The 17,601-nt window shown below is 43.2% G+C and overlaps 1 protein-coding gene across 2 annotated transcripts in view; it reads right to left on the bottom strand.

Annotated features, from left to right (window-relative positions):
* The window catches only part of BARD1 (BRCA1 associated RING domain 1), a 41,728-nt gene extending 25,187 nt beyond the window's left edge, over positions 1-16,541 (bottom strand). For both annotated transcript variants that reach the window (XM_032693994.1, XM_032693993.1), the window contains exons 1-4: positions 16,374-16,541; positions 16,220-16,276; positions 12,490-12,635; positions 4,747-5,741 (exon numbers count right to left, since the gene is read on the bottom strand). In XM_032693994.1, coding sequence (XP_032549885.1) covers positions 4,747-5,741; positions 12,490-12,635; positions 16,220-16,276; positions 16,374-16,528 — 1,353 coding nt within the window. In that variant the 5' untranslated portion in view covers positions 16,529-16,541. The remainder of the gene's footprint in view (positions 1-4,746; positions 5,742-12,489; positions 12,636-16,219; positions 16,277-16,373) is intronic.
* Between the last annotated feature and the right edge of the window lie 1,060 nt (positions 16,542-17,601).

Below are 17,601 nucleotides of genomic sequence, written 5' to 3' on the forward strand. Positions count from 1 at the left end.
TTTCTCTCAAGTCAATTGTGTCCTGATTTTAACACAGATATTTGGTTAAGAACTGCAAGTGTCCTTTCGGTCCTATTTTACAGGGGTTTTTTTCCCATTGTACCCTTTACAATCTCCATTAACCACAGATATTTTCCACCCAGAAGTCTTGTTTAAATTATTAAGTTAATAAAAACATTCTACCAGTTCAAAAGATCCAAACAATTAGGACAGTACATGAAGATGAAGCTAAAAATTTATACTACTTCTACCAAACCCTTCTCCCTTTATTTCCAAATGTAACCAAGCAACTTCAATCTTTAGGCCAAACAAATGAACAGAAAAAAAACCCCTTTCAAACCCAAAGCCATTTGTTTGTTTAAGTTGAGGGGGAACTAGGTTATTTAGAACTCATAAATAGTCAAGGAGGACAAATATGAATTACAGAGTGCTTATAGGAATTGCAAATGCTCCAATCAACTCTTTCCAGTAACCAGCAAATTTTTCCCCTCAAATTTCTCCAAATCAATCCCCTACCCAGCAGACCATTTATTAATAACAAACACACAAGCAGCTGTGCTTAACCTTTAAAGAGAATGCATGCAAGAAGTTCAACCTGCCTCAGAAACAGAAGTAACAACCAAGCATTATTGAAAAAGAAATGCTAATTTGTTTCCAAGCTTTCAAATCAGCACTTGGGAAGATGGATTGCTTTGACTCATGTCCAGTTTTCACATTCTTAACTTCTGCATTTGAAACCACAATGCTATTTCATATTTGCCTTGGCCTCACTTCTCTGGGAGGGGAGACATTCTGTGACCCAACACTCAGCCATGGCACACACATATCTGGCACCAAAGGACCTGCTCAGCTGACTAGGTCAGACACCTGAAAACAGGATTTACAAGGTATTCTGATGTTGACCATGACTAAAAAACACAAAATCTTCTTTCACCGTCCTCCTAATGTGTCATTAAGTGGTAACACAGCAACAAAAAGGCAGAGCAGTCTCACAGGCTGGGAAGGGATTATCTCCTAGTTATTAGTGTTAGGTGTAATGATGTAAAGACCACCAAGAGTCCAGAACAGCAGGTCAGCCACGGGTGAAGCCTTTCTGAAGGCCCTCCTGGTCAGCTGTCAGAACTAAAGGGCCCTGGAACAGGAGGTAACCAAAACCAGTCCCAGTACACCACCTCTCTCTCATCAAACTGAGCAGATGCTCTGCACATCTGATGCAATTTCTTCTTTCCTCAGAGCAGGGACAACTCTGATTCCTTCTAACTTGAAGCACAACAAGCCTTCTCCCAGCTACTTCCCACCCTGGAAACAGTGTGCCTGTTGCTATTGGCCCTCAGCAACCCTACTGCACTGCAGTTCACTATCCCTCTTGTGCCACAGTGGCACAATTCCACTGGGGAATGCCCCCTCATCTCCTTTGGCAATGCAGCAGAAACAGGCACAGCCAAGAGCTGAAATGCTGTACCAAGAAACAGTGGGGTTTTTCTCTCCCCACACTAACTCAGTACGTAGGGCTGTGCTGTGTTTTATCTGCCAGGTAAGAGTTGGTCCTGGGAACAATCTGTTATCCTACTGTAAAAAATCTCCCTTGTGGAAGGGCTTTTGATTGGGCAATTTCCCACTAGTTTAGAACATTCTGAGTTGAAAAGGTCACATTTTGTATTTTAACTAATTGGAATTTTTACCTTTAATGACCATGAAGATAAACATGACTGCTGTTTGCTGCAGGAAGAGTTACCTTTATTTTCATTTATTAGTTTAGCTCAGCACTAAGTTCAGCCACAACAGAACCCTTCTTGAGAACCATTTTGATTTCAGTAACTAGTAGAAGTAAATGGGGACAATCCCTCAGAATCATTTGAAACAGTACAACACTCACTTTTCATGCGTGACAATGTTGTTTATGATCTCTTTTAAATAAGAAAAAAAGGGAGAATTCAATTAGCTTTAATTAAATTCTGGATATTAGACCCTAACAGCTAATGAAAATAATACAGATTTATTTTTATAATTAATGAAGTCCCAGAGAATTAGACTTTATTTCACTTTGGGGGGGAGGGTGGCAGCTACATGTCTGTTGCCCATTATACACATGGAAAAACATTACTGGCTGTGGAAAGAACAAGGAAAAAATTGCCTATAAAACAAAACTGGAAGATAAATACTCCTTCCAGAAACAGAAAAAAAATGACATTTTGGACAATGGAAATGGAAAATGACATTATTTTGGAAAAAAAACCAACCAAACAAAAACAAAAACCAAACAAATAAACAAAAAAAAAAAAACAAAAACAATCCCCAACCCCAAACTAAACCCCACAATAAGAATATACATACAGTATAAAGCCTGGTGTTTTCAAGACCAGTGTCTTTGAGGAAACACTTATCAGTTCCATAGCAGGGTTCTACAAGTTGGAAGAGTGATCTAGAAACATACAGGTTATAAAAGATACTTGCATGCAAGAAAACCCATGTTTTCTTGCAGTGGCACTCATTCATGGCAATCATGAATATTTCTTGGTCGCTGCTTCACAAAGTAAGATGTTCCCAAACCCCATGGCCAATCCTTCTTTAGAAAGAGCAAGTCCTCCCATCATGTTGGCTCCAGGAACTTCATCTACTCTGACAGGGACTAGTGACTGTGCCTACATTTCCTGGCTACCAGGGGATGCAGCAGCTTCTTCAGAATGCCATAATAATCCCCTGATTATTAAGCCACATAATAAGAACCAAAAACACCCCAAAAGAAAGGAGGTCACCTGTATAACCTCCTTTACAGATGAGGAACTGAGACAGCAAAACATCTTTCTCAGAGTTGCCTTGGAAGTTTAGTAACTGGAAACAAAGATACGTGCAAGGAAACTGTGACCATAACCAAAAGATAACTTCCCTGGCCTTATTTTAGTTCCATTTAAAAGACAGCAGTAACTTTGGGATCACCCTGAAGCCCTACCTAGCTAAACAAGCCTTTGCTAATGAGCACCTCAATGAATATGGAACTGATGGATAAAAAACCACAGCAGAACTAATGAGGAACAGAAGGCACTTCCCATTTTAGCTCAATAATTATAAACATTAGAAGGCAACACTGAAAGGAATTCACACTGAGGACTGAGAGAAGCCCACCCCACTGCCCACAGTCCAGCTGGAGATGAGCTTTCCAGCCCCCTGGGGCAGCCCTGTCCTTTCTCAGAGGGCTGTGCCAATGCCAACAAGCAGTGCCAGCGACACCACTGAACCTGGATAATCAAAACATGCTTGTCCTCTGTCTACAGCATGAACTGTTTCATTTCTACTCATTTACCTTCAAAATGCTTTGCAATGAAAAAACACCTTACTGGCAATATCCCCAATATGTCAGTACTCCAAGGATCACAATAAGCTGCAGAGGGGCTGTTTTCTTAGATGAAATACTCCTGTTCCAAAGAAGTGTCAGACACATTGCTGGAAACCACACCTGTGTGAAAACTTGTCAAGGTACATCAATTTTTTTTAAGAGCCAGCCAGTCATGACGGTATTCATTACAAATTCCCAGTAAATCATGCAAGGGCAATTTGTAAACAGTGTTTTAATAAAGAGGAATATACAGGACTTACGAGGAGAGGTAACAAGAGATCTATCCTTCGAAGCTCTTGAGTCCTGTGAGGACAATGTTTCATTTTCTCCTCCCTAACTCCATATTAATGGCATCAAGTACGAGATTTGAACTCAAACTCAGCTGCCACTTCTGTTTAAAAAGGTCTCGTGCAGCAGGAGTGGCTTATTAGAATGCCTTTGAAAGAGGGCACAGTTATTGCTCAAGAACAGCCTGTCTCACCACACAGAAGTGCTGTATAAATGTCAGGATGCTTACAGAGGAATCAATTCTTCCAGCAGAGGTAGTTTATTAACCACACAGTATTTGTGTATTATGATTTAGCACAAAGTACGTTTAAATTGCCAGACTACAAACTCCTTGAAACAACCTCTCCAAAAGGAGCTGCCATGAGTGCATCTGATGAGCGGGACAAGTTTTACCCTCCCTGCAGTTCTACAAAGTAATGGGCAAGGACAGCCCTTGCAAAGAGCAAAGCCATGGAGTTCTACCACAGCAGGAACTGGTCAAGGTAATAACAGCAAAATGAGTGACAGCTGTCATTCCAAGAATAACACTGATCCTACATAAAATTGAACCCTACTGAGAACACCCCAACTCTGTCCCTTCCCTTCAGAGCACAGGGCTCAGTATGGGAATCACAGGGTGCAGCACCTCATTCCTCTTGAGCCAACACTTGCACCAGGTGGCAGACCTCAAAGATTGTGGAATTAACCCCAGTTAAGGCTTCATAGTTATCTTTATACAGGTAATTCAGATCTTGTCCTGCTCAAGTTAAACTGATCAAGATCAGTCACTGAGGTCTGAAATACTTACTAAGCTCCTCATGACAAATCAGAGACAGCTTTCTGGCACACAAGGCCAAAACATCTAAATGCTTATCACTTCCTAGAACTCACAGGTATAACTGACACTGTAGCACACTGAGTTTCCAAGTATAACCATCTTTGATCATTCCAGCAGTCATTTCTTTATAAATCAGAGAATCAGGTTGGAAACTTCCCAATAAACCTAGAAGATAAAGATCACAAAATGAGACTTCCCCCCCACCAACACAGGATGTTCTGAAGTAACTGATTTACAGAATATTTTTAAAACAACATTGTCTTTTCAAACCTCTGTTAAAAGTTAAACTAGAAGATGATGGTCCTACCTTGATGGAAGCAACGTGGAGCAAAGTCTCTCCTTTGTAATTTCTTCTGGAAATTGTGTTGCCACCAGGGGATTTCAACACAGAAGGACTGAATGGTATTGATACTTGACTGCAAGTCTTAGGAGTAGATGGGGTAGAGGGATATTTTGAAAGTGAAGGACTATCTGTTGCTTGGACTGCAGAGCTTCTTGTCTTCCTTACAGTGCCAGTGAGTTTTGACGCAGAGGAAGAAATCTGAACGGGTGTCTGGTGTTCAGTCGCTGGGGAGATGGGGGAGCCCTGAGGTAACTCCTCCAAGCAATCTGCCTGCCTGCCTGCCTTCCCAGCAATGCCCCTCTCAGATCTCCTCAGTCTTTTAGGATGAGGAGTGACCTGAAGCCCGGGTTGCTCCCTCCCACGTTTTAACGGAGTGGTTTCACTTTCTATTGACAGCGATGTCTCTGGAGTACAATTGTTTTCTTTGCTCTCTTGTGCAGGGCACACAACCTCACTGTTATCTTTCTTCTCTGGGGATTCTACCTGTGGTGGCACTTCCACATTTCCTGTATTTTTGTTGGAATCATCTTCCTTCACAGCCTCCTGCTGAGGTCTCTCTTCGGGGCTCTCCGGTTCCGGAGTGCACAGGATCACTGGCTGACTGCAGATGGTCACACACTTTTCCTTGGGAGTCTTCTCCTCAACTCCTTTCTGCCCAGGTTTCTCTAAGTTCCACACTTTGTTAATGTCTGCCAGATGTTTCTTCTTCATCTTCTTATTCTGCCTCTGGGTTGGTTTTTTTGTCAGCTCAGGGGGCTTTTCGTGAGGAGGGGAAGGAAAGAAATCATAAACTGAAGATGTGTTCTCACCAGGGTCACTTCTTTTAGTCTCAGGTTGACTCTTGTTCAGGACACATCGAATCTTCCTACTTCTTGGGCTGAACCACATTTTTATCTGTTCCTTCTTGTTGTTTTTGCCCAAGTCTGAGTCAGGTGGTGTGGATGCATCTTCTGCTGAATCTAAGTGCATCAGGGAAGAGGAGAAATAATTATAGAGTTACGGAGCTCTACAAAACATCATAGAGCAAACAAAGGTCATAAAAACAACTGCAATAACTGCTGAAGTGTTACTAAACACGATCTAAGAGTCCCTTCATTTCTTCTAAGAAGACACTGGTAATGCTTTAAAACCCCTGGCAAGGTCACCTGCCGCTCTGGAGTTCAGGGATCCTAGTGCAGCTCAAGTGATCCACTGGGCAAGTGAGCATCCTGGTAGAGAAATTCCTTCAGCACATGCACAGAGGATTCTGATCAGCTCAGGAAAGGACAGAAGTTGGTTCTCTTCCCAAGTTTTCCTTGGAAATAGGTTTAACGAAATAGTATGTGCATACACAAAAGAGCACAGAGACAATTTTCTAAAAAGATAACACAGTTCATCTGAAGATGAAAAAGAAGAATAGTTCTAGGCAAACAAAAATAATATCCTTAGAAGAGTGTTGAACATTCCTGGGAAATGTTGACTGATTCCACAGATATAGCAGATGAATCAGAGGAATACAAAGAAAATCTGTAAGTAATTGTGTCCTGTCATTTGATCCTTTACCCTTGATAGTAAATAATTTCAAGGAAGCTAAACATTTTGATGACCTCAAACATTTCTCTAAAAATATGCAGTGGAGCAATTTTATAAATCACACTGTACAGCACATTACAAATCAATAACCAAGATGACAGAAGAATATCCTGTACTCCCAGCAAATAACAGTTGAGGACAAGGACTATAAATACTGTTCTCAATGGCTTAAGAATAAATTAGGGAGCACAAAGTGACCTCTAAGTTAGACACTAATTTAATTAGACAACTTTTTTTGGTGCAAAAAAACTAGAACAAATTTTTTACCAATTCCTTCATGGAAACCCAAGTTATTTTAGGCTACTTGGACAAGCCCTTCAAAGTAAATGCTCAAGTCATTCTTCTTGTTGCCTCAAACCTCAGGGACTACGATGCACAAAAGTCGTGGTGATTTACAGCAAATCAAACACAAAACCAACATGAACTTTGACTAGTGAGGAAAGTTATTTCTATCTTTTTTGAAACAGAACTAAGACCAAGATTATCGTGGTGGATTAAATGTTCTTGAAATAAACTGTACAAAGCCTCAATTATTAAAAGTGACAGACACTCACTGCAACAATCTATCACTTTCACTTGGTGCATTAACTTTCAATGGGTAATTTATTTTCTCCACACCTTCTCTTATTTTTGGTGTTAGTAACTATAGCCCATTTTCCACAGTAAGCTGTGATAAACTCACAGACAGCAAACAAACTAGTCCCAATCCCTTAGCCCTGAAAATGTATGTTTGAAATTTCACTTAAAAGAGAACTGCATTGCTAGTAATTGAACACTAAAACAGGCATTTGTAGTTTTCTTTTAAAGTAATATTTCAAAGTTAAATGTTTCCTCAGTCTTGATTTCAATTACCCTACTTACTCCTTGAATTAAAATATGTTACATATTAGGTTTAGCCAGAGGAACATGTAAGCCATCAGACCAGAAGCCTTTAGGAATACATCTTGAGGCTAGCTAATCAATCATTTAGGTATCTAAAGACAATCATCAAGTACAGAACTGCAGTTATTTGGTTTTCCTGTAGGGCTGGAGTTGGTGCAAACAGGAAGAAAGGGACTGAAATTGAGACTGAAATCTCAGAACTAGCTGTCCCTGAGATCGTATCCAATCTTGTTCTGACAATAACATCTAAAAAAAGGAAGAGCTTGATTGCAAGCAGATGCAAAATATAAAACACAAGTTACTATTTACTTGTCGTGCCTTCACTGTTTACACAACTAGCAGATTTCCTTGTAAAATATTTACCTTGCTAGAACCATCAGTCTTCCCCAAGTAAAGAGACAGAATAAAATCAGCTTGCAGAAGTAATTTGTGCAACAATTTTGTGATGGCCAGAATTCTTTCTGATGTGTATAGCACAGCGAGGCTTTAAAGTCCAAGTGACAAATTCAATCAAAGGCACTGCCCTTCAGAAATAAGACCTAAAGCAGCATAACATGGTGAGGAATTTACTCTGGAAGCTCTGGACATACCACTTCTGGCAGCAAGAAAGCCTGTGAACAATCCACCACGAGGGTTCCCAAACCAATCTGTTCATTACTGGCTGCTCAGCAGGGCCTTATTAGTCAGGTTATTAAAAACCTGCTGAAAATATAACAAGACACCAGGTAATTTCCCAGAATTATTTTTCCTCACATGCAACTACTTCAGGTGCCAAAGAGTACACTGCATGTTTTAGAACAGGGGGGCACCTGAGAACACGATTAGACGACCACACCTGCTGTCAGAGAGACCCATCCCAGCACACCCAGGGCACCTCCACAGCCTGCTGGGGGAGGAGCTGCCCTTCTGCCGGGCTCTGTGGTACCTCCCAGCCGTTCTTCCATCCTCTGGAATGCTCTGCAGCTAATGTCAACTTTACCTGAACAGTAGCATCTGCAAAAAACGGTAATTCTTAAGGCTCTGCTACCCTTTCCTCCAATTCCAAAGAGGACAACAAGAGGGAGCAGAAGTAATTTGGTCAAATGGCCAATCTACCCTCCCTGAAAATTGGATCTGTCGATGGACCCAGAGCTGGGAGAGGGAGAGAGAGAGAAGAGGCACAGTGCTAAGATGATGAAAGGAAGTTCTTATGGTTTAATATGTAAATGTTAATTTATATAAAGAGGGTATTATCTAGCAGCTAAGTGCATTCAGTTAAACTACCTTTAGAGAAAATTGCTCACAGAAAAATCAATCCCAATGAATTCTTTGCTGACTCCAAGCTGGAAGCCAGAGCTTGCATCTCAACAGGAATGAAAAAAAAAATTACTATATATGATTTAGATTTAATTATCTTTTTAATACATAAGTGTCCTCTCAACATTTTTCAGAAATGCATTGAGACAAGGTAAATCAGTAGAGCATGCCTTACTAATCCCAGATTTTAAGCATCTGCAATACTGTAAAGAGCATGCACAATAACAGTATTAGAATCAGCCTTTAATAAATGCAGTAAATTTACTCTCCATTACCTATTAAACGTAACATTCATACACACAATACATTAACTGAATTCTTTCTAAATTAGACTTATTTGCACATAATAAGCACACGTTTCTTAATGGTGACATTTAATAGAGTTGAATTTCTTGAATGTTAAAAGAGTTGAGAGTAGAAAAAGATATGAGGAGATAGGCAGTGCCTTGCAACTAGAGCTCCATCTCCAAGTTCTGCTGCACTGCAATAACAGGTTAGAGCAGGAGAGAAAAAAAAGAGCAATTAGAAAATGCGGTTTAGCTATCATTAATCTGCATCAAAGGAATATAATGATGCACATTGTGTGCCTTTCAAATTATTCTCTATTACGGGTTTCAGAACAGAAGTTGAGAAATCTCTTTGACAAACTAGTCCCTTATTAAAAATCAAAGGGAAGAGCTTTGGTACCATCTGTGCAACATTAGTGCCTTCACTGAAGAATGATTATTTTGCAAGCTAAGTATTCAACACAGGGTGGGGAAAGGGAGAAATTCCAACTATTCAAAACCTCATCTTTAGCTATTATGAAAAATGTCACAGCACACATGAAATGCAATGTAATCTGTTACAACAGAAGCTCAACATCTTTCCCTCCACATCAGCAAACGTGAAACTAAGTCATGATACTATAAAGGCTGATAAAAAGTTGATCTCTCCCACTGTCCACCATCATCAGCATGAGATTAGGAAGCTTTGACCAGCACCTGCAAGGTCTAGCTCTGTCTGAGAAGAGGGGAAGAAGGCTTAGTTTGTGTTAGAGTGAAGCACTTTATGTTACACAGAATAAGGTGAAATCATCTATAAACGATTCTTTTGAAAATCAACAATAATCTCTTCATTTTATAGAGCATCACACAAAAAAATCTGCTGAAGTATTTAGGAATTCACTTTCAAAATCATCACTGCAAATCAGCTTCCTTCCTCTCTACTGTATTATATACACTATGCCCATGCTTCAACAAGTTCCTGTTGATTCCCCCCCACGAAGCCCATCATCCCCCCAGAGCCAGTTCTCACAACGCCCTGGGTGCTGCAAGATCAGAGCCAAAGATTTTGAGGTGCAGACACCCACCTGTGAAGCCTGCCAGCCACCCAGCTTCCCACTGCCCCTGTACAGGTACAACGTAGGGCACTGAGAAGGTCAGACAGCTCTCCTCACCTTGCCATAGACTAAGAATACAACACCTCTAACAAGTGAATTATTTTTGAGACCAGCATTTGCTACCTATAGTTTGAATTTTCTACCCCTAATTTGCATTTTCTATCCAGTTTCAGGTTTGTCATTTGTCAGTCTTCCTTCAGTTGTCCCAGCAGTGTCATTTGTTGTGTTTCCCTTTAATTTAGAAGGGAAATATTAGCTGCCTTGTGCAGCCTTTCCTGAATTACTCGCTGCTGCTTCTTACAATGCACATGCTGCTTGGCAAAAGCTATTCTTATCCCAACGGAATACAAAGTGAGATCCCTCTCATATCTACTGTGGAACCTCAGGGTACAGGGATTTTTGTACTTGAAACATTCAATATGTGAGCTTAACCCTATCCTTTTCAGGCACAGCAGTTCTGGGGATTTTTAAAGAAAAAACCACAACTTGCTGCATTCACTAGCTCTGCCATACACTAAAAAAGGGTAGCAGGATGCACTTGCATTAGAAATTTCAGTGTCAACAAGGATCTCAAAGAGAAGCCTTTATATGAGCCACAACAACAAAACAAGGCATATAAAGCAAATACACAAAAGAGATATAAAACAAATATATGGAAATATTCTTTGTTTCAACTGCTTCTCTTCCTTTCCTCCACTGAAAGATTGATTTTTCGGTCTATTTCCTTTACTGGAACATAAAAGTACAATTTCTGACCTTCTAACAAAAAAAAGAGAAGAAAATATTGTTGACAGGAGTACAGTGCTGTAAGAGCATGAAAGCAAGTCCCTAACAGGAGAGGCCCTGATTCTCCAAACTCAAACATGTTTCACTCTGGATACATTAAGTTCAAGGCATATATCTATGGGAAGTAACGGATTTGCCCAAGATGAGGGACAACACATCCCAAAGGATTTGCTCTCCAAATCTCTCAAAAGCTACAACATCCCGTGATTTTTCAACAATATGGGGTTTTTTTACAGCACAGAATTGGTTGTTCTCAGAGGTGTGCTCATTTACTGATGTATCCAAGCCATTCCTGACAGTGAACTATCACCAACTCGGGAGGTTTTTCTCTTAACCTTGGTATGAAACATCCAAAAGGCCACTGTACTAATCCTTAGCACACTGCAAAGATTACAAGTGGTGGAAAGTCCTCTCCCACATCAGTTCCTAACTTTAGCTCCAAATATAACGCTCCTGTAAACTTCAATTTCATGTCTGAAGTCAGAACAAGGGATGATAAAAAGAACCTCATTTCTTTCTGCTGCTTAGCCACACCATGCAGACTTTATTTTTTAAGAACTATGGGACTAAATGTATTGTTCAATTCTTAGTACAGTTAAACATCATACCACTTCTAAGAGTTAATCCATCTGTAAGAGTCCTCCAAAGCATCTAAACAGTATCAATACTACCAATCATACCATGTTGTATTTTAAATGTTTTATTTACAGCATCACAAATAGCTCCTCTCAGAGATTCTCTTCCAAGTGTGTTTTTCAAAGCCTTCATTACTTAAAATATTTCCCTGAAATCCCGTTTAAGCCATCATCTATGCTCCAGAATATTTAATCACCATAGGATTTTATATTTATACAAAATGTAGTCCTTTATAGTTGGACATAGGCTTCCAGCCTCCTCACTTAAATGCATTCTGATATCAATAAAGAGCTACTCCATAAATGAATGAAGGTGCTGATGGGATTAGACATAAAAAAAGAATCTTTAATTTAGACAAACATATTAGGAAGTAACAATGAAGGAAGAAATACCTTTTCTATATCTGACAGCTAAATGAATGTTTTCTAAAACTTGATATTACATAAATGCTCCTCTCTGAGCTTGCAAAAGAGACATACATTCAGCTACGCTTATTTCACTTCATTTTTAACTCCTTTCACAAACAGCCTAAAATTTGATAAAGATGAATTCCCAGAGTACGTTCTCTGCAATCTTCCAGCACAGTCAGCAGTGACAAAACTCCATTGCAGCAGATTGTTAGGGACCAGAAAAACAAATGAGTTAAGACTTGCTCCCTTCCCCTTTTAGGCAAGGAACGTGCATAATTTTTGCCATGTGCAAAAACCCTAAACTGAAAATTACCGGGACAGCACACACGCCTCAGTGCACAGAAACACAAGGGGTGAGAGAATACATGCACTGATTCTTTGACAGGGCCCTCTCATACAGTGCAGAACATTACACACTGGGGCTCACCTGAGAGCACAGGATATGACAACTGGGGCCCCTGGTTTGTGCCACGTGACTTGGCAATCTCTCCCACTTCCATCTAATTTTGGAAGACAGGTTCTAATGAATTATGGACTAACCCGCTCATGCGGATTTCTTCGTAAAACAGATTCAAAGAACGAGCAATCCATACAGACAGTTCTCTTCAAATCAAATTTTCCAAACATGATTTGGAAGAGCCCTTCGGAATGCTAAGCAGGGCTGCGCTGCTCGTTCCCCACAAAGCCTGGGAGACGAGAGGGAGCAGCCAGGACCCTGCAGCCGTGCCGGGTGGTGACCCTTACCGGGGGTGTCCGTGCCCAGCAGCTCCCGCAGTTTGCTGCACAGCTGGATCACGGAGTCCAGCTGCCGGTTGATCTGGGCATCCCGCAGCCAGGCTGGCACGTGGCACACGGGGCACTCCGTGCCGACACAGTCGCCCACGCAGGACCTGAAAGGCAAATGAAAAGCCCATTTTCCAGCACAAGTTATGAACTGTACTCGCTATCAACAGCCCCACAGCCAAGCACTCAGCGAGAAGCTCTTATTTTAGCCCTGACAGACCACTGCTGTAAACCCCACCAGGGAGTCACAAATGCAGGACAGCACATATTTATCTTGGCAAGTGACAAGCTGAACATAATTAAGCAAGCCAAGTCTAGAGCCTTGTCAGGACACTGTCATGAAAAATGTGGTGTCTTGTGACTTCCCCAATCAGAAGCTGACCCAAATTTTCAAGAAATGCTAAATCTCCACTGCTGTCTGCCTCCAGGTAACAACTAGGCTTGAACAGTTAAAACTACACATCCTTTTACACCTGCTATTCTGCAGTCCTCCATTTTTAAAGTGCCAGAAAGCCAATCCACAGTAAACTATCATTTCTGCTTTTTCCCCACTTAAAATTTTCTTGATATTGTGAAGATTCACCTGTCTGAGCACTTTTCTGTGTGAAGTCCCATGAGGATCTGTAGGTGTTCAGAGCATTCTATCACTGCTCTCTCTTTCAGAACACTTATGCCAGATGATCAAGGTGGGGTGGGTGGGGAAACATTTACTTGGCAATGGTCATTTAACACCTGTACCTCCTCAGCAGTACTACTCTCCCCATATCAGCCTAAAATCTTCTATTCTTTTGATGAGGCCAGTGAGAAGCCTAATCAGATGCTTTCCCATCTGAACTGCAACATTCAAGGGCCATTGTTACTTCTCATCTACAATCTATCCTATTAAATACAGCTTATGGTTTCAAATACCCAAGACTGAATTAATTTTCAAAGTCTCCCTTACTCACCCCTACGTAGCACACACAATTCTAGCCAAAGGCATACAAGTAAATGTGAGCAGATCATGTTAAACACTCAGAGGAACAGACAGCAAGCAATATCAAGGCAGTAATATCAAGAAAAAGAAGATCAGAACTATACATCTTGACTCTAAACATTCATACACCCCAAAGCTAGTAGCATATCAGTTAACCAAAATATACCAAAATTATAGCTACTGCCACTTCCTTTAAGGAGAAAGGTATTTTCAGATCTGTTCTCTGCACCAGCATCTCTCCCTCAAACACCACACATGAATCATGCTTTCAGCTAATCCCAAGAGAGGAAATTTGGTATGGAAAAATTGCTGCCAGGTGTGTTTTGTGCTGAGTAGGAAAAGGACCTCGTGGCTGAGACACTGCTGTGATCGGGAGACTGAAATACAGTTCCTGGCTCTGACACATTCCAGATGACCCTGACAAACCACTTGGAGCAAAGGGAAGGACCAACCAGGTCTCGTTCTCTAGGGAAGTCGGCCTCAGGTTTCCCATGCCTGTAAAAGGTACAGCAAAGGAAATGCAGAATGACTTTTATACTACAACATTGCTTAAGTAATTCTAGCTGTTGGGGCTTTATAGTTAGTGGATAATGACTGAGGCTAACCTGGTAGAGCTATGCAGACAAAACTGCAGAAACTGATCTTAATAAATATCCCTGTCCATAATAAAACCATGCTGAGGGAGAACCAGTTCTATTATGTGTGACCTGATTACTGCAGTTCATTAGTTTCACATATTTCACCTCATCTATCAGCAGCCAGCTCTGGCCATCCACCCTGCTCCTTCCCAGGTGTACTAATAAATGTTTGCCTTCGGCAGTGGATCAGAATCACTTCACGTCAAAATACTGCAGAGTGGACCCCTGCCCTACATAATTTGCTTCTAAACAAATTAATCTAAATTTCCTTAGGTTTATTTAAAAAAAATAGCAGCTATCCAAGACTCGGTCATCAAAGGACACATCAAATTGCTGCTAAAAGGTCAGGCATACAAAAGAGAAAAGATTAGGTATAACAATAACTCAGATAATAGCAAATGGACTCCTTCATCTGGAGCAAGAAATAGCTGCTAATGAGTGCTTAAGACTCCTCTTAGCTATTCTTTCAGCCTCACCAATACAAACTGCATTGTCTTCTGATCTTCCAAAATGAAACCACAAGGCCTTAGACAACCAACAACTAAGCAATTACATTTATTAAGCCACACAATCATGTTTATAAGTAACCTGTACGAGCTTCTGGGGGTTATTTTACCAAATAATCTGTAGAGAGGTCATATAAAGGAAACAAATAAGAAAAAAATTCCTCCAGACAGAGAATCACAGAATGGTTTGGGTTGGAAGGGACCTTAAAGACCAGCTGGTTCCACACCCCTGCCATGGCCTTGAACACTTTCAGGGGTGGGGCAGCCACAGCTCCTCTGGGCAACCTGTGCCAGGACGTCACCACCATCACAGGGAAGAATTTCTTCCTAACATCTACTTTTTGCCAATTTGAAGCCATTGCCCTTTGTCCTGTCACTACATGCCCTTGTAAAAAGTCCCTCTTCAAGAATCTTCTACAGCAATTAATGGCCACAGCTGGGAAAGAGCACATGTCTGGAGAGAAATAAATCATATTGCATCTTTTAATACATCCATATTGGGGGAGGAGACACTGACAGCATCTGTCCCATAATCAGTTACTCCTTAAAAAGCAAGAAAATATTTTACATGCACTTCACCCTTCAGGCCTTCAGCACTGTAAGCTCCAATGAGAAAGGTGCAGCTGGATACACATCCAGGGAGTGGATACACATCCATGAGGGAGGAAGGGTTTTCCTCTGCTTTTACTGACATAGTGATTAACAGTGTCAAGAGGCAAAGCTGAATATCTAGACCGGCTTACAAGCAGAGGTTAGAAGGTATTTATCCTCTCCACTGTAACAAACATTTTATCAGGCTTCTCGCACCCCTGCTGTGCAGAGAAACTGTTCAAGATATACCACTGACCTTTTAACTCCCCGTGTCTGCATTTGCATGCTGTGAAGAGCAGTGACATACAGGGCAGCCAAAAGGTTCCACCACCAAATGAGATTCCGGGGCACAAACATTTCACACTCTGCCTGTACTGACGAAGCAGTGAGTTGTCCTAAAACAGGCCAAGCGACCACCACCTCCTCAGAAGTGCCTTGTACCAGAATGTTTCCAACATAACTCCGTTGTTTTTAAGCACTCGGATTATTTAATAAACTGTAAGCAGAGGTAATCCTGCTATCCTAACGTGTTTGGACGGGCAGGAATACAGGAGGAGCTACAGGGGCAGATCTGAAGGGGCGATGCCATCAGCACAACAGGAGGCCAGGGCAAGGACAAGCAGCGCTCAATCCCCTCCGGCAGAGCAAAACCCCTTGGAAACAGGGAGCATCTTTCCAGGCTGCTCTTTTTTTGTTTGTTATGAGGAGGAGGAAGGAGTTAAGAGATTATGAGAACTGGAAGTTGTTTCGCAGTTCTAATCCCACTACAGGTGAACAACCCCCTCCATCCGGCTGAAGGCTCCCTTCACACCAGGCCAGCGTCCTGAAGCCTAAACCAACACTCTGGCAGGGGACCCACAAGAGGACGGCAGCTCCCGCCTTTCTCTCCCCCTCAGCCCCCCGAAAGGGCCAGGAAGCCCCGCCGGTGCCACCTCCCTGCCCCGTGCCCACAGCACGGCGGGGCGGGCCCCGCTACTTACAGGCAGAAGACGTGCTCGCACTGCCCCAGGGACACGGGCTGCCGCAGGACGCCGGCGCTGTGGGCACAGGAGGGAGAAACAAGGCACTTTTAACACGCGCGGCCTCACGGCAAAAACCGCAGGGGAAGGGGGAGAAAAGGGGGTCGCCCATTACCAGCGGGAGCAGCTCAGCGCCCTCTCCAGCCGCCCCAGTGCGGCGCGGGTGCGGGACCAGGGCTGCCCAGGCGACGCCATGGGGGGGTCGACAGTGCGCAGGTGGCCGTCCGGGGCCGGCTGGTTGCCCGAGCGGCCGCGCAGCGCCTCCCTCATCGCTCCCCTGCCCTCAGCCCTTCCCTTCCCACCGCACTTCCCGCCGCCGCTCCAATTCCCCGCCCGCCGCCACCGCGCAGGCGCGGGAGCCACGCGCGCGCGCGCTCACCGCCCCCGGAGCTTCCCGCGCTCCGCGAGCGGGGCGGGGCCGCCCTGAGGGAGGGAAAGGGCGGGGTGGGGGAAACCCGGGGCACGGTCACGGGAGTCACGGTCAGTTAGCTTGGAAAAGACCTCTGAGATCATGTGAGTCCAGCCTGTGACCCGACACCACCATGGCAACTAGACCGTGGCACTGAGTGCCACATCCGGCGTTTCCCTAAATACCTTCAGGGATGGTGAGTCCACCACTTGCCTGGGCAGACCATTCCAATGTCTAATCTCCTTTTCTGTGAAGAAATGCTTCCTGATGTCCAGGCTGAACCTCCGCGGCCTGAACAGCTCGAGTCCGTTTCCCCTTGCCCTGTCCCTTGTTCCCTGGGAACAGAGCCCGAACTCCCCCCGGCTCCACCCTCCTGTCAGGGAGTTGCAGAGAGCGAGAAGGTTCCCCCCGAGCCTCCTTTTCTCCAGGCTGAGCCCCCCCAGCTCCCTCAGCTGCTCTTCACAAGACATGTGCTCCAGACCCTTCCCCAGCTCCATTCCCCTTCTCTGGACACGCTCCAGCCCCTCAATGTTCTTCCTGAATGAGGGACCCAGAACTGAACACAGCACTCGCGGTGTGGCCTCAGCAGTGCCCAGCACAGGGGGGCAGTCACTGCCCTGGTCCTGCTGGCCACGCTACAGGCGAAGTGCCATTGGCTTTCTTGACCACCTGGGCATACACTGGCTTATATTTGGCTGCTGTTGACCAGTACCCCAAGATCCTTTGCCTCTGGGCTGTTTCCAGCCCCCCTTCCCCCAACCTGTAGCGCTGCAGGGGGTTGTTGTGGCCGAACTACTGGACCTGGCATTGAATCTTGTTGAACCTCATGCGGTAGTCTTGACCCATCTAGATACCACAATAGCACCCAAATCAATCAAATACCATACGTTTTTCCAGTGTTTGTGTATTTGTAACACATCTAACACACTATAAG

This window comes from Chiroxiphia lanceolata, chromosome 7 (genome assembly GCF_009829145.1).
Source record: "Chiroxiphia lanceolata isolate bChiLan1 chromosome 7, bChiLan1.pri, whole genome shotgun sequence".
Classification (NCBI taxonomy): domain Eukaryota; kingdom Metazoa; phylum Chordata; class Aves; order Passeriformes; family Pipridae; genus Chiroxiphia; species Chiroxiphia lanceolata.